The 27,229-nt window shown below is 45.2% G+C and overlaps 1 protein-coding gene across 4 annotated transcripts in view; it reads right to left on the bottom strand.

The window, feature by feature from the left end:
• The window catches only part of LOC128700363 (Krueppel-like factor 3), a 314,918-nt gene that overhangs the window by 117,584 nt on the left and 170,105 nt on the right, over nucleotides 1-27,229 (bottom strand). The window contains exon 1 of one of the 4 annotated variants that reach the window (XM_070100100.1): nucleotides 4,366-4,816. The exons of 2 other annotated variants lie outside the window; for them this stretch is intronic. In XM_070100100.1, coding sequence (XP_069956201.1) covers nucleotides 4,366-4,455 — 90 coding nt within the window. In that variant the 5' untranslated portion in view covers nucleotides 4,456-4,816. Of the gene's footprint in view, nucleotides 1-4,321; nucleotides 4,817-27,229 lie in introns of those variants that run through there. One more of the 4 variants, XM_070100101.1, reaches the window with a different exon arrangement.

The raw sequence follows: 27,229 nt of genomic DNA, 5'->3' as shown, positions 1-27,229 counted from the left end.
CTTGTGGGTATGCAATACCCACAAGCTGATGAATAAGACACCTGTGCAACACTTGGGTATTTTTATTGCAGCAGCAGCTTCCTCAGTCGAATATAACACTGGAAACAATAGGATTAATTTTGAGGTGATCAGTCCCTTAGCAATGAAAGGAGGTCATTCTTTCAAGCAGACGACTCGCAATCTTTGAAAGTGAGATATATATATATATATATATATATATATATATATATATATATATATATATATATATTGATATTGATATATATATATTGATATTGATATATAATATAAATATATATAATATGTATATTATATATATATATATAATATGTATATATATATATATGTATATATATATATATATATATATATATATATATATATATATATATATATTGATATATAATATATATATATATGTATATTATATATATATATATATATATATATATATATATATATATATATATATATATATATATATTGATATATAATATATATATATATATATGTATATTATATATATATATATTGATATATAATATATATATAATGTATATTATATATATATATATATATATATTGATATATATATATATATATATGTATATTATATATATATATATTGATATATAATATATATATATATATATATATATATATATATATATATATATTGATATATAATATATATATATATATATATATATATTGATATATAATATATATATATATATATATATTGATATATATATATATATATATATATATATATATATATATATATATATATATATATATATATATATATAATGTCCTGCCGAATAGGTAAAACTTGCGATTTTGGCTTAAATAGCAACGATCTTCTTGCCGAATAAGGCAAGAAAATTTGTGTAAGCAATAATTTCTCAAAAATCATTCTGAATCTAATGAAAAAAATATATTTAATTGTATTTATTAAATTATTGTAAACTTATCTAAAATATTTTTAGTTGGATTAAGCAAAATTAAATTGAGCTTGTTATAATAAGGTTAGGTAAGTTTTCTAAGGTATTCGTGCCGAATATGTAAAACTGGTCAATTAGCAAGAACTCATTTAAAATTAAGTCCTTTCTAAAATTTTCTCTTATACGTTAAAAGATACATTTTTTTTTCATTTATGGTAATGTAAAAATTAATAGGTTTACCAAAAGTACCTTAGAAAACTTACCTAACCTTATTATAACAAGCGCAATATATATATATATATATATATATATATATATATATATATATATATATATATATATATATATATATATATATATATATATATATGAACTCAGTGCTTTCGTCAGTACTGTACCAAACAAATCATGTCCAGTTCCCTGCAATTATTACTCTAATAGCTACCGCACACATTGTGGGTTTTCCTAATCCGGATAGTTGTTCAGTGTACGTAAGTGGCAAGCCCAGCGATATAAGAATCCTAGACAGAAGCAAGGAATAGGAAGGGACACCCTAAGCAAGGCCAACATCTTGCCTGGCAAAAACACGAGGATGCCCCCTTCATCACATCCGTTTTCTTTGACTCCCAGCTGAGGCAGCTCCTTGCCTAGCTTTCCTGACTTCACTTACCACTATATTCTTTCCCAATTTCCACACACAACATTTTCATATTATGTTTACTGGATTGTTAAAGAAAATTCGTGCAGGCACGATGACGCACGTTAATATAACGTGGGCGTATTTACTTTCTTATAAGCGTTGTCTGCTGGCAACACCGCCCTGTCTGGGTGTGGCGCAGTTGCCACTAACCATCCAGCATAATTACACCCCCCAAAAAAAATAACGCTTAACCACGCACTTTACCCACGACTCTTCCTATATTACCAAAATATTTTAAAGTATGCTGATATCACAGCATCAAATCGAGGGTGGAGCATAGGGTAAGAGTTATAACAATTAAATTATTAACATTTTGGGCAATGTTGAACGTGGTGACGTAAGATATAAACAAACTAGGGTCTGGACCACGTGGCCGCTACCAAGAACTGTCATGACTAATGCTCATACACCAAATTGCTTCCGATATTACCAACAGTTGCGGTGCATCTGTGTTTACTGGAGACTTTTGTTATTTACTTGTAACCTGTGTACTCTGTTGAGTACCTCTCACGTGTACTGTGATGTATGACTCAGGAAATCGTAATAGTACAATTGCAAACGAACCACGGTACGGGTGGAGTTAGAACCCATGGCAAGTGATCCTGGCGTTTTACGACTCATTTGCCATGGGTTCTAACCCCACTCGTACCCTGGTTTGTGATGTATGGTCCACTAACAAGTGAGTACTCTAAAGCAATTTCACTTGGGCTGTGATTTGTGGTCTTCTAACAGGTGTATCCTGTATACAGTAAGTCTCATGGCTGAGTTAAGATTTACTCAGTTTGCATGTGCTGTTGATGCATCGAACATCAACAGCATATGCAAACCTAGTACACTGATGTCAAGAATTTAATAAATCAATCAAATCCCCATCCATCACATATGCATGACGTCGAGTATGTAGCGCCACTGTGAAACCTTCCCATAGCCAATCATAAAGAACTATGGGTATGGTGAATGAAGACAGACAAGTTAGAGACTTGGACGACGGGATACAGATGGAAGCTAAATACTAAGATAAGCCCATAACAGATTTCAATTTTAAAAGGGCCTCACAAGTTGCTGATCAGCCAGGCTGTGGTCTTCACACTGGACAGCCTGCCTGACCTTACCCTCATCCAAGAGACCTGGAGACAATGATCCCCAGAATCATTTAAAGACAAAATTAAGAGATATCGAGAAGTCGACAGGACGCCATACAGAAGAGGCAGTGAGTCTGGGGAATCACTGCTCACCTTGGCTCGGTACCAGACCTGGTCTCCTGGTTGTTGGCCTGACTAGCCAGGCTTTTGGTGCTAGCAGCACGCAGTCCAGCCGAAGCACCACATCCCGACTAACACCATTGGCGGATTCAAGTGCAGATATGACAGCATAACGATGCTACTCGACTGAAAGTTATAGGCAGACCCTGAAACCAACCACACAAACTCAGCCAGATGAAGAAAACACAGCTTCCAGAACAAGTTTCTATTGGAACAACGTTTCGCTCTCATTACAGATTTATCAAATCTTTACTTCTTAAAGCTATGCACAGAGAGAAACGTTGTCACATTACAAGTTTGTACTGCAACCTGTCGTTTGTCCAGTACGCCATTTGGATACTCAGCTCAGTGAAGAATTTGCATAAATACAGATCTAACGCTCTCACACCAGGCGGAGTCATGAAGATCCGTGCGTCAGCGTGCTAGGACCACAGGTGCACAGGAAACCCAGGTGTGTCAAGCTACGTGCATGCGCCCCTGCTTGATGAGCTTCGTGCATGTTTTTCATGGTGACCACCAACTGCGGCAATGAGGAAGCTCTTACGAATCAATTGTGTGTACAAGCGTGTGTGGGGGAAGAGGGGCGTGTGGAAGCGTGCTTTCATGCGCATGTAAGGCGCGAGTAGCTCCATTGTAAGAGCATGGTTTACGGTCACAAGGTCCCGGGCTCGATTCCACTTGCCTTACAAAAGCTGTAAATACCCACCTAGCAGTACACACGAATACCTGTGTGTGAGACAACTGCTGTGGGTCGAATCTAGGATACAGTAAATGCGTATTAGAAAGTTCCAGTCCTGCTGGAATGCCATATACTGTGTAAGGAAACTCCATTCTATGCTGGAGGTGTTGGGTAAAAGGCATTCTCTCTCTCTCTCTCTCTCTCTCTCTCTCTCTCTCTCACATACACACATAAGAACATAAGAAAGGAGGAACACTGCAGCACACACACACACACACACACACACACAATTACTCTCAACGAGCTGATAACAGTCTTATCAGGGGACGTCGTTCACGTGACCTATTGGCATCCACCCATTTATCTCCACTTGTTTCTACCCCTTTTTTATGGTTGCTCCACACAATGTCATTTCCCTCAAGCACTCTACTACAGCTGGTCATACAGCAGGTGTTCCCACAATGTAACTAGCACATGCTAGCCGCCCACTGCTACTCGAGAAAAAGACTTTCTCGCTTACATATCAAAGGGGTTTGCCTTGATTCTATAAAGGGGACTCTTGCTTCAACAAACTGAGGCCATTCTTCCCTGGTGATCTCTAAGGTTTTAGTGCTTGCTGCTTCCTGTGAAGTCAAGTCATACCTTTCACCCCCAAACTTGTGGGGGTTAAGTGGGAACTAAACCACTTGGTGGGGTATTTATGTGTTTGTTCTCGCCTAGCTGCATGTCCCACCTGTTGTGAACATGTGCAGGCTTCCACGAAGCTGCGTGTCCCACCTGTTGTGGATACTTGCAGGCTTCCACGTAGCTACGTGTCCCGCCGTGGACATGTGGTAGTTCAAAAACGAGGGAGAAGCCTTGGGACATGGAGACAGGCGGTGACCCGCGTGTCCCAGACGTTTCCGCTGTCACACACTGATAAGGGTGTGGCAGCCAGGCCCTACTGGTGACGACACCACCCTGCTATCCAGCTGCTGCTGCGACACTCAGCTGCTATCCTGCTGCTGCTGCTGCTGACGACTACGACACCTCACTGCTGCTGACGACACCACCCTGCTATCCAGCTGCTGTGCGACATCCAGCTGCTATCCTGCTGCTGACGACGACGACCACGACGACGACACCTCACTGCTGCTGCTGACACCACACTATCCTGCTACTGCTGATACCACACTGCTATCTTGCTCTTGCTGCTGATGACACCACTGCTATCCAACTCCTACTGCTGTTAACATCACACTGCTGTCCTGCTGCTGTTTCAACTGCTGTTACTGTTGTTGTTGACGACACCACATTGCTAGTCTGCTGCTGCTGCTACTACTGGTACCAAAAATCACCCCCTATGAAAGCAAAAGACTCGGCAAGAGTTGCAACATTCCTCCGATTAAAAGCAGGGGCGCCACGAGTACAATAAGAGACAACACAATAAGTGTCCGGGACCCAAGACTGTTCAACTGCCTCCCAGCATACATAAGGGGGATTACCAATAGACCCCTGGCTGTCTTCAAGAAGGCACTGGACAGGCACCTAAAGTCAGTACCTGACCAACCGGGATGTGGTTCGTACGTCAGCTTGCGTGCGGCCAGCAGTAACAACATGGTTGATCATACTCCTGATCCACCATGAGGCCTGGTCTCAGACCGGGCCGCGGGGGCGTTGACCCCGAAACCCTCTCCAGGTAAACACTGCTATCCTGCTGCTGCTGCTGCTGCTGGGACCTCCATCACTAATAATACCACCTCTGCGATGGGCTAGGTCAACCAGGCTGTGATGGCTATGTGGGGGCCAGCGATCCGCCAACAGCAGTAGCCTGGTTGACCAGACAATCGACAGAAACAAGCCGTTGCCCTTTGGCCGGGCTGCGAGGGAAGAAAAACATTCGAAACCTTGAAGAGGTATATCACAGGGAATAAACCACCACGACCACTCCAACAGAGTCATCAAAGCTGGGGACTGATCCCTTTAAACAACTTCAGTGTCTTCCATCTCCTGAACTCTCTGTATTGGACTGATAAAGCCACTGGTTGGCGAAATGTCTCCATAAGAAAGATACCCAAGTGTCTTGTGTATCCCACACCACTATCGCCACAAATGGGACCACCCAACCCAACACCAAAATCGGTACTAGAACTAACACAGCTGTCACCTATATCACCAGGTAAATTCTTAGAACCTTGAGGCAGATGGCAGCAAGAAATGGAGAAGAGAAGAGAGAAAATAAAGAGGAGGGAAAGGAGTAAGACAATAGGTTAGAGTAGGATAGAGAAAATAGGCTAGAGGAGGGGTAGGATGAAGATAGGGAAAATGATGAGTAGTAGGAAATGGAGAACAAGGAATACCAGGAGGATATGGATGAGAATAAACATAAGAAACGTTGAGATGAGAAAGAAGAGGCAGGGACCAACCGTAGCACAGTATATTTGTATGTCAACTTACACCAGTGGATGGGGATGTGGGTGGGGATGTGAATGGGTGCGTAGACGAGGAGGCAAGGGCGTGATGAGGCGCAAATGAAGACGAAGGCGTGTTCCTGGGCGTGGGAGTGCCGCAGGAGGCGGCTTGGGCAGGAGGCGTGGGTCGGCTATTTGGAGGTGGTGAGGCAGTGTATGATCGCTGACATTTGGCGACATTCACAGTAACGGTGATCCGCCCATGCCTGCCTGTTGTTATTCCACGCCCCACTTAGCAACCTCCCACTTCCCTTCTACCCCACACCTCCCCACCTCATCCTAACACTCTTTACAACTACTGACCACCACACCTCCCAAGACATTCTCAATGCCGCAGTTACTGAACCTTAAGAAGCATGCTTGACGATATCCTCATCACTCTACTGAAGTTCTCGGCTCATGCTGACATTCCATTACCACACAATTACAACCCATCCATCGTAATGTAATTACAACGTAGTGGTAGTAACTATAGCTCGGATGGGACGAATACTTTATATCTCCTTTACATACCGAACTCTGTGAAAAGATTGATGAAATCCTCTGTTCTATTGACATCTCATAATTAAGTGGGACAGATTTCAACATTATGTATGCAAGCCATTATTCTGTGTGGCGGAATATGACAGGGGAAATACCTGATTGACCTCATCAGGTAACTGATGGGACGGTTGTTTTCGTCATGTAACTCTCATATATGTTAGGTTAGGTAAGATTCGTCAAGAAACAGGAAAAGTGTTTCCTAACGCTGGTCTTAAGTCACTGGAGCTTTTGGTCATGTGACCAAGACTCTCTGCTGGCTCACCCCTCCACCCCTTTAAAAATTAGAGTTATATATATTCTCACATAGACTAATCAGCGCGCCGATGAAAAATCCAAAACGGGATAAATAAAAGAAATAAGCAAAGACGTCACCAGGAGAGACTCACAGAATTTAGTGTGCATATCTTGCCTCATAGTAACTCAAGTAGCAACCATCCTCGCCTTTGATGAGTTCTCAGTTTTTCAACTCCCCATCGCTCATATTTACGAAATTTCTTACACCACGATTGAAATCGTAAACTGCTCAAGGTGACCGGTATTTGCATATATATATAAATCCTATAAGGAAGCTCTTAATATTTTTTATGGGCGGATGACTGAGGCAGCGTATAGCGTCGGTTACTTGCCCGAAAGGTTAAATAAAAGGGCTGTCCTGTGAATAAGACCTGGGCCATGAGAATTTTTATTCAATTTGTACTGTCAAAATGAGCATTTCCCTTCCTCCTTCCTCTTCTTTCTAACTTCCTCGTCACATTTAAGCTAAAATACTATTATATACAACAGCACAACACAAATGAAGAAGACACCTGTGCAACACCTAGGCATCTTTATTACGAAACGTTTCGCCAACCACAATAAAGATATCTACACATGTACTAACACCAGTCTTTACGACACTCGTCTACTGGTCAAACCTTTCCAGTCAATTCTCAGAAGTCCGGATTTTCCCAGACCATGAAGATACCACAGACATACACAATTTTCCCATAACATGACGATACCACAGACATACACAATTTTCCCAGACCATGAAGATACCACAGACATACACAATTTCAAACCAATATTACAAACCTGTCAATTACACAAAAAATATAAAAAAATCTAGACGTAAATATAATAAAATAAAACCAATAAAACACGTATACTTAAATAATCTTACGATACTTAATTCTTCTTAGCATTAACTCGGATCCATGAAAAAGATCACAACAGATACCTTGAAACACACTACCTGGAGTCTGACAACCTACCTGGACACAATCTCAACATATAATAGTATTTACTGTCCTCTTTTTTATTTTTACTATTTATTGGTTTGCGGAATGGCTTTGACCTTGTTCACAGTCAACAACCATTTTAATTATTTTTTTTTAGACTAGACCACTATGAATTTAATGGTCACAAATGCTACTTAATACTGTCTTACCTCAGTGATAGACATCAACACGTACCCATACCCTTAGCATCATCTCCTTGACCAATTAGTTTTGGTGTCCCCTAAGGCACCATCCTCGATCCTCTCTCATTTCCCCATAAAAAAATAACTTACCATTTCTAATTCAAATCCAAATCAATACTCTTGTCTAAAGGTAAAGCCTTTTCATCTCAACACTGTCTCAATGGTTTACCGTCATACACACGTAAGTATCCATATCTCGACAATAGTCATACCAATGTCAGTCTCTAGCTATACACAACACACTCTTTCATTATTAAATTTCTGTGCTCAGGAATTGCTCTGGGATAAGTCGTCCAGTATAACTGTACAATAATTACTCATGGGACTCTTATCCCTCACTTTCAAAATTAAATGAGCCTTGCAATTTTTGGGCAAAATTTAAGTGATGGCCAGAGGATAAAAATCTCTATTTTCCTAAGGATCTCGAAACACCGTGTGTGTTTGTATGCTGGAGCTGTAATTTTAAAGGTAATAACGTATAATTAGCGGGGAAAAATTGATGCGGGAGGGAAAAAAAAGAAAACCCGTCAACCAAGCTGACATCAGACCTCTCGTTTGAGGCCTTGATGTCAGACCATTCTACCCCCATCCTCTTTCCTCTTAACCTTTCACCCAGTCCAACATGCATCCCCCTTTTACCCCCTCCTGTATACCATCTACTACCTTACACACATCCCCTCTTCGTCCCTCAAAACATATAAAAAAAATATATAAATAAAACAAATTAAGTGTATCTGTACTACCACACCTGAAGACATCAATTTACCTTTCAAAGTCAACTTAAGTCCACACTGACCCACCTGACTGATCAAGACAAATGCAATTAGATTTATTCAATATTTTTCTCTCACATCTCTCTGGGAAGGTAACTGTTATTTGGGAATGCTCATTAGAAACTTAGCCTTTGAATACTGTCCATGTAACGATTACGATTTCCCTCTCTCTCCCTATCATTTTTCTGCCCAGGTCTTTCCATTTCCTGAACACACTAAAGCTGAAGAAGCATTTCCCAACATCCTTGTGACTTATCAGTCCCTTTCCACCCCACCAATTCCGCTCAGCATTTAGTACAACGCTATTGTGTTTGCCACCCTGGTCCTCCTCCTGTCTTTTCATACAGTCAGAAACAGCTCCTTTTGTTTCTCCTAGCATCTCTTAATTCCGGGACTAATCTTGTTGCAAACCTTTGCACTTTTTTCCAGTTGCTAGACATTTTATCAGGCGTGGTTTGCATTCTGCTGAATACGTGACACCTGTCGTTCAGAGTTTCGTGAATGACTCCTCGTTGAGGTTCCTAATAGCTAATCTTCGATTTACGGGACGTGCGTTTGGTGTGGCAGTTACAGCCATGTTCGCCTCGGTTCATACGCTCGCGACTAATCTCACCCCGAGGTCCTTCTCCGTGATAAACTGTGTTGCCTCGGTTGTTACTCCTGCCTGATCCACTTGTTTTTGTCTCATGTCTCTTGTGCTACACTGTATCAAAAGCTTACTTTTTATTAGTAGTAGTACACTAGGTATTTCCCAACAAACAAAAAACACTTTCATCATTCACTCCATCACTGTCTTGCCAGAGGCGTGCCGACTATACAGTTAAAACACTGCAACATATCTTCACTCCTCCTTCAGAGTGCAGGCACTGCATTTCCCACCTCCAGGACTCAAGTCCGACTAACCGGCTTCCCTGACTCCCTTTATAAATGTTACTTTGCTATATTATATATATATATATATATATATATATATATATATATATATATATATATATATATATATATATATATATAATGTCGTGCCGAATATGTAAAACTGGTCAATTAGCAAGAACTCATTTAAAATTAAGACCTTTCGAAAATTTTCTCTTATACGTTTAAATATATATTTTTTTCATTAATGTTAATGTAAAAAATTTTAATTTTGCTCCAAAGGAATCTTAGAAAACTTACCTAACCTTATTATAACAAGAACAATTTATTTTAGCCTAACCCAACTAAATATATTTTAAATACGTTTACAATAATTTAATACTAAACAAACACAATCAAATATATTTTTTTTTGTTAGGTTCAAAATGATTTTGGCGAAATTATTGCATACACAAATTTTCACTTGTCCTATATGGCAAGATGAGCGTTGCTATTTAAGCCAAGATCGCAAGTTCTGCCTATTCAGCACGACATATATATATATATATATATATATATATATATATATATATATATATATATATATATATATATATATATATATATCCCTCTGTTGCTTTGTCACAGAACTTTGGCAGGTTTATGAAGACAGTATTTAGTTAATTTCCAGGTGTTCTATCTCTTTGTGTGTGTGTGTGTGTGTGTGTGTGTGTGTGTGTGTGTGTGTGTGTGTGTGTGTGTGTGTGTGTGTGTGTGTGTGTGTGTGTGTGTGTGTGTGTGTGTGTGTGTTTGTTTACCTCAGGCATGCTTTGCCATGTGTGGGATATGTTGAGGTGACATTCATAATTCAGAGCAAGGCTCTTAGTTCTGCCTTGCCTCACCCCTGCCTCACCCCGCCCCTGCCGCACCCCATCCCTGCCTCGCCCCACCTTCCAACACCTCTCCATGTGGGTCTTTACTCATTGTTTATTGACAGCCGCCGCTACACCCTCACCACGCCCCAACCTGAATGTTCAACGCCTTCACCACGGACAACCCACGCCCTCGCCACTAATGCCCCTCGCCCACACCACGGATACCCCACGCCCACACCACTGATGCCCCTCGCCCACACCACGGATACCCCACGCTCACGCCACGTACTGAAGGGTACTTCCCACCAATGTAGAGGCATTCAGCTTGTTACCAACTAATCAGACCATTACTGTATTTCCGTGGTATCTACCTCCAGCCATGGCTGTGGTTCGTACGTTGGACTACGTGCGGCCAGCAGTAACAGCCTAGTTGATCGGGCCGCGGGGGCGTTGATCCCCGGAACACCCTCCAGGTAGACTCCAGGTAGGTAGACTGTCTCCACCTCCAGCCATGGTCTCTGACACTAGACAAGTTCCTCCGTTAAGTGCCGGATCAATCAGACATGGACATGTGGGCCAGTGAACCGACAGCAGCAACAGCCTGGTTGACCAGGCAAGCACCAGACAACCCCATCAAAGGTATGGTTTCCACTTTATGTTTATCTGATTACTCTTTCTTAAGAGGTCTGGTCTGGGACTGGCCCTCGGGGGCGTTGACCCCCTGAAACATACTCTAGGTATTCTTCAGGAATGACTAGGTATCCTTCAGGAATACCCTAGCGTACACTGATATTTATATAAAGCGTTAAACCCATGTGGGGGCCATTCAGAGCAAGGAGTTGTGGAGGCTCCATCCTTAGTTTGTAGTGGTGGAGAAATGCGACTTGGTGTTGGGGAGATAGAGAGGGGGAGACGGTGAAGAGGAGTAGGGAGGGGGACAGGGAAGGGGAGAGGGAGGGGGGAAGAGAGGTAGGGAGGAGGAAGAAGCAGTAAGGGGGATAAGGGGTGGAAGGGGGCTGGGAGGGGGTGGAATGGGGCTGGGAGGGGAAGAGGGGGTGGAGGTGGCTGGGGGGAGAGGGGGGAGGTGGCTGGGAGGGGAAGGGGGTGAACACACCAGGGACTAATCAAACAGGCGGAGAACACGACAACAGAACACCAGGCAGTGAAAGACACCGCCCCACATTATCACACCACACCCTGTGTCTACACTCTCCCTCACTCCCTCTCTCCTTCTCTCCCGCACCACCTTCTTTGGTCAACCACTAATAAATTCCTGGGTATTCCACCACTACCTCTGGTTCAATCATTCTTCCTTACCATTAACCTCGTCAAAGCCCCAATCCCCGCCGCATCATTAGACACCACATCACCATCACTATCACCATTACTACTACTACTACCATCACTACCATTACTATCACCACTACTACTACCATCACCACAACCGTACCTGGAGTATAACTGGAAAGGATTTCGGGGGTCAACGCCCCCGTGGCTTGGTCTGAGACCAGGCCTCGTGGTGGTTCAGGGTCTGATCAACCAGGCTGTTACTGCTGGTCGCACGCCAACTAACGTACGAACCACAGCCCGGCTGGTCAGGTACTGACTTTAGGTGCCTGTCCAAAGCCTCCTTGAAGACAGCCAGGGGTCTATTGGTAATCCCCCTTATGTATGCTGGGAGGCAGTTGAACAGTCTTGGGCCCCTGACACTTACTGTGTTGTCTCTTATCGTGCTAGTAGCGCCCCTGCTTTTCATTGGGTGGATGTTGCATCTCCTGCCGAGTCTTTTGCTTTCACAGGGAGTGATTTTCGTGAGCAAGTTTAATGATTACAAATTGCTCACTATAAAACTACAACATTATCAATAGGACATCATGGGGTGATGTCAGGCGTGATGTGAGGTGATGTCGTGGGGTGACGTCCTGGAGTGATGTCGGGTGACCATCATCACTATCTTCACGATCACCACCACCGTCACCAGTACTATCACAATCAGCACTACTGCCATCAGCACTACTGTCATCAGCACTACTGCCATCAGCACTGTTGTCATCAGCACTGCTGTCATCAGCACTGCTGTCATCAGCACTGCTGCCATCAGCACTGTCATCAGCATTACTATAACCAGTTTGTTTGGTGTTCTGGTAGCGGGGAGTAAATGATACGTCTTCGGAGGCTTCTTACTTTATTGTTAAGTCGTGGTGGGTACACAGGCTTGTGTGTTGTGCCCATGGCCCGGGAGGGCCATCCCACGAGAGAGAGCTACTAGTAGGCCTTGTGTCTTCCTGCTAGGCCGCTGTGAGAGTGAGAGAGTGTGGGACCAGCTTCCCACAGACCAGAACAGGCCCAGAGGGCAGCACTTGAATGGCGCGAAATATGAACTAAGCTGGCAGACAGCAAGGCTGTCTGTGCAGACAGTACAGGCTGTCTACACTACTGTCATCACCACTACTGTCATCAGCACTACTGTCATCAGCACTACTGCCATCACCACTACTGTCATCACCACTACTGTCATCACCACTACTGTCATCACCACTACTGTCATCACCACTACTGTCATCACCACTACTACCATCACCACTACTGTCATCACCACTACTGTCATCACCACTACTACCATCATCACCATTAACACAGCTACTCATCATGTAACTTAACACAAGTTAACTCTCACGTGGTGACCCGACAAGGAAAGGGGGAGGTATCGCCTCCATGACCAAACTCTCACTGGGCGAGTCATAATACAACATCCTCGTCAGCAGTAATTTTCCTGACGAAGAAAACAACGAGACTGCTGCTGCCGGATCCTAAAGTAATGACTTATGAAGACAAAACTTAAAAATAACACTGAGTCGACCAGGTTAGCTATGATCATAACATCCAAGATACCCAGAGGGTTAAAGTTGAAAGGGAGAGACTGTTTGAAATAATGTAAGAGGGAGCCAGGTGTATATATAGAAGTTAAAAACACAGATAAGTAAACAGGGATGTAAGAGAGTACTTTTTCAGCCTTAGGGCTGCAAGTGAAGTCACTAGTTGAAGAGGTGGTGGAGGCAAACATTATACACAGCTTCAAGAGTAGATATGATCGGGTCTTGAAGGCCAGAAATCAGCAAAAAATAAAAAAGGAACACGATCCCAGCAAACACAATTAGGTAAACACACACACACACACACACACACAAACCGAACAGGCCAAGTTTCGATACAAAATGGTAAAACACACACACACACACACACACACACACACACACACATTTATGACTCCCACACATCATTAGTAAACATGCGCACCTTCAGATGATGAACCTTTTACACAAGTTCCCTGTGTACTGTTACGTGTTAGGACTGCGAGTAGAACCAGAGGTGACACACATGCAGACGGAGGAGGAGGGAACTGAGGAGATGAAGAAACAGACGAGGGAAGACAGAAGCAAAGAGGGGAGAAAAAGATGGGGGGGAAAAGCGAAAAGGAAAGGAAGAAAGAGGAGTCAGAGGAAACCTAGCAATAAAAATGTACGTAGGTGTTATGTAAAGGGTTTAGAAAACCGACAGGTTGAAAGAATGAGATACTTGTGCAATATTTGGGAATCTTCACAATTTTTTTTTAACAAACCGGCCGCATGTCAGTGAGACAGGAGACCTAAAAAGAAAAATGAAAATTCCTCTTTAAATTTAGTAATATATACAGGAGAAGGGGTTGCCAGCCACTTGCTCCCGGCATTTTAGTCGCCTCTTACGACACGCATGGCATACGGAGGAAGAATTATGTTCCACTTCCCAATATATAAGTGCTAATGAAGGTAGTAATAGGACCATAAAAAAGAGCACTGCAGCAGGCCTACTGGCCTATGCTAGGCAGGTTGAAGAGGTTGTGAGGAGAAAACCGAGTGGAAAATACACACAGAAGATTAAATCTTCATAATAACAACGTTTCAAGTTATACCTCGATAAAGTTCTCCCTTGAGCGAAATGATGTTAAAGTGAAGTCTAAAGCTGTTTTGATCTTCTCTCCCATCCAACACAAAGATACAACCCAGTAACTTCTCTTGTCTACCTACCTGGAGGGAGTCTACCTGGAGGGTGTTCCGGGGGTCAACGCCCCCACAGCCCAGTCCTTGACCAGGTCTCCCGGTGCACCAGGGCATGAGCAACCAGGCTGTTACTGCTGGCCACAAATAGTCCAACGTACGAACCACAATCCGGCTGATCGGATTCTGACATTAGTTTTATATAGAAAACATTTTATGGACAGGCGAGTGAAAACGATACAAAAAAATGCGTAAATCATTCCGTGAGATACAAACCAGCAATGACAAGCTGCAGATTCCGTGTAACCCAGAAGCTAATGGAAAAAAAAAAAGTCGGTATGCAGGGAGGAAAACAAGGCATCGTGTGCAAAAGTAAATAAGAGATATGTACAAATAAAAGCGGATTTTCAGGCAAAAAAAAAAAAATCAAATTCTTTTAGTGTCTGTGAAATCCCGGTGAAGTGCGTGGTCAGGCAGCCAACTCGGGAAATAAGCACGAAAAAGGTTGCCCACTTAAGGTGATTTTTGTAATTTAAGAATGTGGTGATCGAGGCGTTATTTGGTAACTTTGAGGTACAGGAGTGGTTTTGGGCTGGCTGGCTGCCCAAGCCACACTTGTACCCACCACAGGCAACTCTGGACCCACCTGCTGACTCTCCAACCCACCGCTGGCGCCCTGAACCCACCTACCCACCGTGTATCACACAGTACAAACACCACACAGCCTTCAAAACACACACACACACACACACACTGACATGTATAGTATGCAAAATCATGGAGAAGATTATCAGGAGAAGAGTGGTGGAACACCTAGAAAGGAATGATCTCATCAACAGCAGCCAACATGGTTTCAGGGACGGGAAATCCTGTGTCACAAACCTACTGGAGTTCTATGACATGGTGACAGCAGTAAGACAAGAGAGAGAGGGGTGGGTGGATTGCATTTTCTTGGACTGCAAGAAGGCGTTTGACACAGTTCCACACAAGAGATTGGTGCAAAAACTGGAGGACCAAGCAGGGATAACAGGGAAGGCACTACAATGGATCAGGGAATACTTGTCAGGAAGACAGCAGCGAGTCATGGTACGTGGCGAGGTGTCAGAGTGGGCACCTGTGACCAGCGGGGTCCTGCAGGGGTCAGTCCTAGGACCAGTGCTGTTTCTGGTATTTGTGAACGACATGACGGAAGGAATAGACTCTGAGGTGTCCCTGTTTGCAGATGACATGAAGTTGATGAGAAGAATTCACTCGATCGAAGACCAGGCAGAACTACAAAGGGATCTGGACAGGCTGCAGACCTGGTCCAGCAATTGGCTCCTGGAGTTCAATCCCACCAAGTGCAAAGTCGTGAAGATTGGGGAAGGGCAAAGAAGGCCGCAGACGGAGTACAGTCTAGGGGGTCAGAGACTACAAACCTCACTCAAGGAAAAAGATCTTGGGGTGAGTATAACACCAGGCACATCTCCTGAAGCGCACATCAACCAAATAACTGCTGCAGCATATGGGCGCCTAGCAAACCTCAGAACAGCATTCCGACATCTTAATAAGGAATCATTCAGGACCCTGTACACCGTGTATGTTAGGCCCATATTGGAGTATGCGGCACCAGTTTGGAACCCACACCTAGCCAAGCACGTGAAGAAACTAGAGAAAGTGCAAAGGTTTGCAACAAGACTAGTCCCAGAGCTAAGAGGTATGTCCTACGAGGAGAGGTTAAGGGAAATCAACCTGACGACACTGGAGGACAGGAGAGATAGGGGGGACATGATAACGACATACAAAATACTGAGAGGAATTGACAAGGTGGACAAAGACAGGATGTTCCAGAGATTGGACACAGTAACAAGGGGACACAGTTGGAAGCTGAAGACACAGATGAATCACAGGGATGTTAGGAACTATTTCTTCAGCCACAGAGTAGTCAGTAAGTGGAATAGTTTGGGAAGCGATGTAGTGGAGGCAGGATCCATACATAGCTTTAAGCAGAGGTATGATAAAGCTCACGGCTCAGGGAGAGTGACCTAGTAGTGATCAGTGAAGAGGCGGGGCCAGGAGCTCGGACTCGACCCCCGCAACCTCAACTAGGTGAGTACACACACACACACACACACACACACAAACACACACACACATACAATAATACTCTTGGAGCAGGTAGGGAGTAAACCTGGTAGCGACTAGCGAAGAGGCGGGGCCAGGAACTGTGACTCGACCCCTGCAACCACGTTTAGATGAATACACACATATCATGTGGGAGTTCGACACGTGGATAGGGTAAAGTAATACTCACGTAGGCTGGAAGTACGTGTAATTACGGATAATGTGGGGAGCGCCCAACAGCCTGCCTATCTCCTTGCTCACTCTCGTATAACTGACTAGCCGCCCACAGTACCCATATGTGAGGGGGTCTTTGAATACTGCTGTGGTCAGCACAATATGAATACAGATAGTGACTCAGGCAGAGACGGTTGGTAGTGAGACAACTACTGGTACACTGGTTACTGGTAACTGGTTACTACTACTGAGAGCTCGGCGACGCTAACGTATGTCGTCCCGACATACAACTAATACAAACTAGAGATGGCAGGCTGTTGGGCGCTCCCCACATTATCCGTAATTATACGTACTTCCAGCCTACGTATTACTTTACCCTATCCACGTGTCGAACTCCCACATGATAAATGGTGGCAGCGGTGGGATGCGTGGATTTAAGTTTTTACGGGTAATTCAAGACGTTAGAAGACTGTGAGTAGCCGGCGGGTCAAAGGTGAACCGTCTCACCCACTCCAGCTACTCGCTCCCCACATTATCCGTAATTATACGTACTTCCAGCCTACGTGAGTATTACTTTACCCTATCCACGTGTCGAACTCCCACATGATACACACACACCTATTTTTTTCCTCTCCCATTCGTATTTTGAATGACAACGAACGTAGGATCAAGCCTCCACCATACCTTGTGCTGAATGGCCCACACGGGTTTAGCGCCTCCCACAATTCTCCACCTTTTTACGAGCGCTGTCTCTTGTTTATTATAAAAGTACCAGTGATTAAACACCGTACTTACACACCAGTGAATTTGTGTTTTTGTGTATCCTTCAGTGTGTATACATAGAAATATGTATCCTTCAGCATGTATACACTGAGAAATATGTATCCTTCAGCATGTATACACAGAAATATGTATCCTTCAGCATGTATACACTGAGAAATATGTATCCTTCAGTATGTATACAATGAGAGGTGTTTCTCAGTACATTATACACACACACACAAACAATCACACTAGGGTGTTTGTTGATACCTAAAGTCAGTGCCGGATCAGCCGGGCTGTGGCTCGTACGTTGGACTGCGTGCGGCCAGCAGTAACAGCCTGGTTGATTAGGCCCTGATCCACCGGGAGGCCTGGTCATGGACCGGGCCGCGGGGGCGTTGATCCCCGGAATAACCTCCAGGTGCTTATACACACTTTGTATATATGCACCTAACAGTGTATATACATTGTTAGGTGCATATCTCCCAGTGTATATACAGTTAGGTACGTATCTCCCAGTGTATATATACTGTTAGGTGCATATCTCCCAGTGTATATACGCTGTTAGGTGCATATCTCCCAGTGTATATACGCTGTTACGTGTATATATCCCAGTGTATATAAACTGTTAGGTGTATATCTCCCAGTGTATATAAACTGTTAGGTGTATATCTCCCAGTGTATATACGCTGTTACGTGTATATCTCCCAGTGTATATAAACTGTTACGTGTATATCTCCCAGTGTATATGCACTGTTACGTGTATATCTCCCAGTGTATATGCACTGTTAGGTGTATATCTCCCAGTGTATATACACTGTTAGGTGTATATCTCCCAGTGTATATACACTGTTAGGTGTATATATACCTTTCATTTCTCCCCAACAAAATTAACCCAATTTCTCTTAACCATAAGTTACGTTATCTCTTCCTTTTATCACAATACATCAAAATTCAAATCCGTTTCTAAGTTCTCACCTACTAATTCTAAGTTTTAACAGACCTAATTCCTCACTGTTTTAATCTGATTAAATTTTTTTAAGTTATATCCCACCTGATTCTTCTAAGATCCTTTCTAATTCTTCTAAATTTCAACTTACCCAATTCTGCTAAGTTCTAACCTGTCCAGTCCTTCTAAGTTTTAATTTTTGTAAGTTCTAGCTTACTTAATTCTTCTATCCTTCATAATTCTTCTAATCTACCTAATTCCTAAACAAATACCTCTCTCCTCCCTCCCTAGAGGCCAGCTGCCTCCCCCCTTAATTCTAACCGGCCTTAACCCCTTTTTTCCCCTCCCTCCACCCCTTGCTAGAGCCGGCAGCCACCTGCTCCATGTTACCACTATCACCTGGCTGGCCGCTACCACTCCCTCCCAAACCTCCCCCGGCCCCTCCCTCACCCCTAACTAGAAACTAACCCCTACACCCCCACCTCTCCCTCACCCCTAACTAGACACCATTGTGTCTCCCCACACCCCCAACCTCGACGGCCAGCCGGCTCTTCCCCTAAACAAACCTAGCTTTGGTTCCCACTGTGTGGGGAGCCTATTAGTGGACAGAGCATCGAGTCGACACCCCTCTTTGTACCAAATGACCCATACGGGTTTAGACCCTCACATAAATAGCAAACCTCCCACAATGTAACTTACATAATTAATAAGACAGCAGCACACTGAGGGTGTACAGCAGTACACACTATTATTATTATTATTATTATTATTATTTTAGGTTTGGTCTAAGGAAGGGAAGGGACCTTCTAATTCCTCGAATCCAGAGCCCTTCACTAGAATGAAGGCACCTCCCCTGAAGGGAATTTTAATGATAAAAAAAAGATTGAACCCGCACCACAGCGAGTCCAGTTCATTGTCAAGGCTACTCCGAGCTCCGCCCTGCCCTGAGGACCTGTCTCCACCACCACACCTGCTGCACCACCACCACACGTGTTGAACTACCACCACACCTGCTGCTGCACCACCACACCTTTTGCATTACCACCATACCTGTTGCACCACCACCATCACAGCTGCTGCACCACCACAAAACCTGCTGCACCACCACTAAACCTGATGCACCACCATCACAGCAGCTGTACTACCACTAAACCTGCTGCACCACCATCACAGCTGCTGCACCACCGCAAAACCTGCTGCACCACCACTAAACCTGATGCACCACCATCACAGCTGCTGCACCACCACTAAACCTGCTGCACCATCATCACAGCTGCTACTCCAGTACACTCAACCTTTCAAGAGGATTTAAATTAATAATCAGTTAGGCTACGAAAAAATTGAGAAACTAAGGACAGAACGGAGTACAAAATAAACTCGAATCAAATAAACCGACTTAGACTTAGAAGTGACAATGTCAAAGGATCTCACATTTAAGGATCACACTGTAACTATCGCGTCTACAAGGAAAATGAAGGGATGGATAACTAAAACATTTAAAATAAGGGATGCTAGGCCAATAATCATTCTCTTCAAATCACTTGTTCTATCTAGGCTGGTATATTGCTGTATGCTAACGGTGTCCTGCAAGGAGGGAGAAACTGTAGAACAGGAAATCGTATAGAGAACATTCACTGCTCATATAAATTCAGCCAAGTATCTGAATTACTGGAAATTCCTCGGGCTGTATTCTTTGGAACGTAGGCGAGAAAGATACATCACAATTTACACCTGCAATATTCTCGACGGATTGGTACCAATACTGCACACTAAAGTCAATTCATATGAAAGAAAGGGGCTTGGCAGACGGTACTGAATATCCCCTATGACAAGTAGGGGCACGATGGGTACACTAAGAGAGAACTTAAGTGCATAAGAAGAATTACTAACCAGCCTCTAGCTATCTTCAGGTGAGTTCCTGACCAGCCGGGCTGTGGTGCATACACTGGGCTGCACGCAGCTGTCAACAACAGCCTGGTCGATCATGCCAGCAATTAGGAGGCCTTGTTGTCTGGGACTGGGTCGCGGTGGCAGTGACCACCGGAAGCAACAAAGGTAACCATCCTTTGTGAAGCATTTATCCCAATATACTTCACCCCCACCCCAATACACATCACATTCCATACCTCCACACATCACCCCTACACACCCTAATACACATCACCCCCACACCCCAATACATATCACCTCCCTCACCACACCCCAATACATATCACCTCCCTCACCACACCCCAATACATATCACCTCCCTCACCACACCTCAATACATATCACCTCCCTCACCACACCTCAATACATATCACCTCCCTCACCACACCTCAATACATATCACCTCCCTCACCACACCCCAATACATATCACCTCCCTCACCACACCCCTTCCTATTTCATTCAATTACATTCAAATTCCGCTAATACAGTTCCGAGAATCACCATGCATGTAGCCTCTCACTGCACCTGCACGACCTTCAACACGTGTCTTACCCTCCACCCTCTCCACAACACCTGTCACATCCCCCTCCACCCCTGTCCCCAACACCTGCTTCTCAAATATCTCCAACACCTGCCCCACCACCTCATCCTGGTATTCGTTCGCTACTAAAAATATTTTTTTTTGTCTGTCCAATGTGATGGTGCGTACCTCGCAGCTCACCGTCTGAAAATTGGATTTCCCCAAGACCAGTTGCTGGGCCCGAGTGTAATCCTGTGGGTGAACATCCAGGGCTAGTTGCTGGGCCCTAGTGTTATCCTGTGGGTGAACATCCAGGGCTATTTGCTGGGCCCTAGTGTTATCCTGTGGGTGAACATCCAGGGCTAGTTGCTGGGCCCTAGTGTTATCCTGTGGGTGAACATCCAGGGCTAGTTGCTGGGCCCTAGTGTTATCCTGTGGGTGAACATCCAGGGCTAGTTGCTGGGCCCTAGTGTTATCCTGTGGGTGAACATCCAGGGCTATTTGCTGGGCCCTAGTGTTATCCTGTGGGTGAACAAAACCAGTTGCTGGGTTCTAGCGTCATCCTGTGGGTCAGTATCAAGCTGGTGAAGGGCTCTTGATTTCAAGAAATTGAGCTGCCCTTCCCTTCCTCGGGGTCAAACCCTGATTAACTTCACTTACCCAGGCGCTGTATGACCCTTACAAATTTAGGGCTTTCCCATGAATAAAGTGAACAGAATAATTAGCAATGTTCAACTCTTGAAGACTGCCAGGGACGCCTGCAGACCTGGTTGATCGACAACAGGTACATCAATGGTAGATATCTCAAAGACAGGGGCATCAAAGGTAGGCTAGGACGTCAAAGGTAGACAGGGGCATCAAAGGTAGGCAGGGACATCAAAATCAGACAAGGATATCCAAGATAGACAGGGACATCAAAGGTAGACAGGGACATCAAAGGTAGACAGGGACATCCAAAGGTAGACAAGGACACCAAAGGTAGACAAGGACATCAAAGGTAGACAAGGACACCAAAGGTAAACAGGGACATCAAAGTTAGACAGGTACGGGGTCAGTACACTGCCACAACTTCCTTCCTAGTATGGAGATGTGGGCCTCAGGCGGTACTCTTGCTAAGAATACTTAACTCCCTGCTAGAACCGCCCTAACTGTTGCCATAACTGTTGCCACAGTTGCCACAACTGTTGTCACAGCTGCCACCACTACCACAGCTGCCACCACCGCTAAAACTGTCACAGTTGCCACCACCGCTAAAACTGTCACAGTTGCCACCACTGTCACAACTGTTGCTACAGCTGTCATTACTGTTGCCACAGCTTCCACCACTACCACCATTTGCCAAAACTGTTATCACAGCTTTCACCACTGCCACAGCTGGCACTATTTGCCACAACTGTTACCACAGTTTCCAGCACTGCCACAGATGTTGCCACAGTTGCCACTACTGCCACAACTGTTGACACAGTTGCCACAGCCACCTAATTTAAAATTAACAACACATCCTTTGAGGGGCAAACAAGAAACGTTGAAAATCTGACTCCGAACACAATATTAAAAATGACCTAGAAAAAAAAAAGAACATGATGGAGCGAACATAATTTACCAACCAGAGTTCATATCAAGTGGCTTATGTAGCATAGCAAAAGACTGCATTCCTTCCTTCCTTCAAGGGCAAGGCACCTTGATGCTGGCACTTGGTTCAGGGTATTGCAGCAATCCTTTCTTTCCTCAGATCAAGGCTATGTACCACCCACTTCCCCTCGGGCTATGTGACATTGCAATGAATAATAATAATGTAAATAATAATAATAATAATAATAATAATAAACGAGTGCTTTAACTGGTTCTACTTACACAAGAAGAGCAACATTCCACACTAAGGACAAAAAGAGGATGTCTTCCAGAGCCTCGCCTCATACTCCTCGGAAATCCCCAAGCAAAAGCTACCACCCTCCTGGATACATGCCTCCCTCCTGGATACATGCCGCCCTCCTGGACACATGCCTCCCTCCTGGATACATGCCTCCATCCTGGATACATGCCTCCCTCCTGGACACATGCCTCCCTCCTGGATACATGCCTCCCTCCTGGACACATGCCTCCCTCCTGGATACATGCCTCCCTCCTGGATACATGCCGCCCTCCTGGACACATGCCTCCCTCCTGGATACATGCCTCCCTCCTGGATACATGCCACCCTCCTGGACACATGCCGCCCTCCTGGATACATGCCACCCTCCTGGACACATGCCTCCCTCCTGGATACATGCCTCCCTCCTGGACACATGCCACCCTCCTGGACACATGCCACCCTCCTGGACACATGCCACCCTCCTGGATACATGCCTCCCTCCTGGACACATGCCTCCCTCCTGGACACATGCCTCCCTCCTGGATACATGCCTCCCTCCTGGACACATGCCTCCCTCCTGGACACATGCCTCCCTCCTGGATACATGCCACCCTCCTGGACACATGCCACCCTCCTGGACACATGCCACCCTCCTGGACACATGCCTCCCTCCTGGACACATGCCTCCCTCCTGGATACATGCCTCCCTCCTGTACACATGCCTCCCTCCTGGATACATGCCTCCCTCCTGGACACATGCCTCCCTCCTGGACACATGCCTCCCTCCTGGACACATGCCTCCCTCCTGGATAAATGCCACCCTCTTGGACACATGCCTCCCTCCTGGATACATGCCACCCTCCTGGACACATGCCTCCCTCTTGGATACATGCCTCCCTCTTGGATACATGCCTCTCTCCTGGACACATGCCTCCCTCCTGGATACATGCCTCCCTCCTGGACACATGCCTCCCTCCTGGATACATGCCTCCCTCCTGCATATATGCCCTCCTGGACACATGCCTCCCTCCTGGATACATGCAACCCTCCTGGATACATGCAACCCTCCTGGATACATGCCTCCCTCCTGGATACATGCCTCCCTCCTGGACACATGCCTCCCTCCTGGACACATGCCTCCCTCCTGGACACATGCCTCCCTCCTGGATACATGCCTCCCTCCTGGACACATGCCTCCCTCCTGGACACATGCCTCCCTCCTGGATACATGCCTCCCTCCTGGATACATGCCACCCTCCTGGACACATGCCTCCCTCCTGGATACATGCCTCCCTCCTGGATACATGCCTCCCTCTTGGACACATGCCACCCTCCTGGATACATGCCTCCATCCTGGATACATGCCTCCCTCCTGCATACATGCCACCCTCCTGGACACGTGCCTCCCTCCTGGATACATGCCACCCTCCTGGATACATGCCTCCTGGACATGCCTCCCTCCTGGATACATGCCTCCCTCCTGGACACTTGCCTCCCTCCTGGATACATGCCTCCCTCCTGGATACATGTCACCCTCGTGGACACATGCCACTCTCGTGGACACATGCTTCCCTCCTGGACACATGCCTCCCTCCTGGATACATGCCACCCTCCTGGACACATGCCTCTCTTCTGGATACATGTCTCCCTCCTGGATACATGCCTCCCTCCTGGATACATGCCGCCCTCCTGGACACATGCCTCCCTCCTGAATACATGCCACCCTCCTGGACACATGCCTCCCCCCTGGATACATGCTACACTCCTGGACACATGCCACCCTCCTGGACACATGCCTCCTGAACACATGCCTCCCTCCTGGAAACATGCCACCCTCCTGAACACATGCCTCCCTCCTGAACACATGCCTCCCTCCTGAACACATGCCTCCCTCCTGGACACATGCCTCCCTCCTGAACACATGCCTCCCTCCTGGACACATGCCTCCCTCCTGGACACATGCTACCCTCCTGGACACATGCTACCCTCCTGGACACATGCCTTCCTCCTGGACACATGCCTCCCTCCTGGACACATGCCTCCCTCCTGGACACATGCCACCTTCCTGGACACATGCTACCCTCCTGGACACATGCCTTCCTCCTGGACACATGCCTCCCTCCTGGACACATGCCTCCCTCCTGGACACATGCCTCCCTCCTGGACACATGCCTCCCTCCTGGACACATGCCTCCCTCCTGGACACATGCCTCCCTCCTGGACACATGCCTCCCTCCTGGACACATGCCTCCCTCCTGGACACATGCCTCCCTCCTGGACACGTGTGTCTCCTATGGCTGAAGGTGGGGAGAGAGTACTTCATCTAACACTAATATAGCTAAGCTTTTGACACACTAATTTACTTAAACTAATGACACACTAATTTACCGAAACCTTTGGCACACTAATTTAGCTGAACCTTCGGAACACTAATTTACATAGTTTTAACCTCTAGCACACTAACTTGTAAGAACCTCTGACGCACTATTTACTCTCCCAGAATCAAAATAATAGAAACCTGACGTAATGGCCCGGCATCTTTGTGCTGCTCGTTTACACCTTACTGTCTTTTATTTATACATAGTGTTCACGATTCTCTATTATGTTACCTTGATAAAGCTCCCTGAGCGAGCGAAACGTCGCTAATTGATGAAATGGTGCATCATTATATCAATGATACACAATACCAACCAATTTTATCAGAGGGACTGAACACCTCACTGTCTCCACTCCATCTCCAGAATATTAGCCACCTCTGGATTCGACTGAAGAAACCTGCTACGGAGGCGAATCGTTTGCACATATTACTTGTTCATCGGTATGAGAGGTATCCTAACGAGACTGCAGTGGTGTGAGACGCTCCTGTCTGTTCTGGCATCGTAAATATTGGGACCTCGGGAAGATTTATCTTAATTTGGTTCAATTTCACCATAAGATCATTTGTACAGCGCAGTAACTTCATCTTCTGTATTTTATGTATCCGCTGTGTTGACCCTTTGTACGTCAGAGAGACGTATGCACTGGTAAAGACGAGTGGCTTTTCAGTTTTGTATACGGTATACAATACTGACAAGATGAAAAATTAGACACATTTGCAACATCTGGGTATCTTTATTTATAGACGTTTCACCAACCAGTGACTTTATCAGTACAAGGACATGATGCGAAGAATTATATACAAAAGTTGAGGTAATCAGTCCCTCCGCTTTGGAGCTCGTGAAGAGAACCGTAGTCTTGAGTCTACAAATAAAGATACCCAGATGTTGCACATGCGTCTAATTCTTTATTTCATCAGTCTTCTTCAGACTGAAGATGCCACCCATGGCGAAACGTTTCATTAATAATGTCTTAACAAGTATTTGTGTGCGTCTTCTGCCTACAACCTGTCGGTATCACCACACCAGTTCCACCGGTATTTTGTACCTTTGCCCTCAAAAGGTGAATGCAACTCAGTCAGCACAACTTAGCCAGTACAATTCGGCGATTAAAGCAACTTGAGTGCAACGCGGAGTCGAGTACACACTGAGGTGCAGGCAACGCACCTCAGAGCACCTCAAAACACACGACCAGAGCTTCATTAAAATTGTAGATAGACTGTACAAAACGACATTTACACACAATTCAGGACATTTATTAAGGAATCTTTTCGCCACGAGTAGCTTCATCAGTCCATCACTGGGACTGATTAAGCCACTCGTGGTGAAATGTGCTCTTTACTGTCCTGACCTCTATGTAAGTGCCCTTTTCCACAATAAATATGGTGCATTTTCTAACATCTATTTTACACAGGAATCCTATGGCTCTCTGCGGTATCCTATGACAGACGACGGTATCCTATGACAATCTTTAGGGTGTATAATGCCCGCTTTTACACCACACAAGCCCACAAGTGTCTCACCCGGTACACACGCCCACACGTATGTCACGCCCAGTGTCTCACCCACCACACACGCCCAGTGTCTCACCCACCACACACGCCCAGTGTCTCACCCACCACACACGCCCACATGGGCGTCCTCACTTATCTAGATGACTCAACTGCCTACAGGTGCTGACTAATGTCCAACAGGTGTACGAAGCAACACTTGTTCAGCTAATTGCTAGTTGGTAAACCAGCGTGTGCATCACAGCGGCAAGAAGGAGGACGAGGAGGAAAAAGAGAGGAAGATAAGTAGGAGAAAGAACAGAAGACAATGACGAAGAGGAGGAACAAGGGAAAGACAGGAAACAGAGTACTTGCAAGTCCACACCAAAGTTATGTGATAAGAACTACCTACTTCTACCTAGATTAAGGTCAATCGTGTATTATCTAGGTGAAGGAGTCAAGAATAGAAAAGCAAAAGGCTCCCTCCCTACTCTCC

This window comes from Cherax quadricarinatus, chromosome 71 (genome assembly GCF_038502225.1).
Source record: "Cherax quadricarinatus isolate ZL_2023a chromosome 71, ASM3850222v1, whole genome shotgun sequence".
NCBI lineage: Eukaryota > Metazoa > Arthropoda > Malacostraca > Decapoda > Parastacidae > Cherax > Cherax quadricarinatus.
The sequence above is the reverse complement of the archived record's forward strand: the minus strand, read 5'-3'. Positions and strand labels throughout refer to the sequence as shown.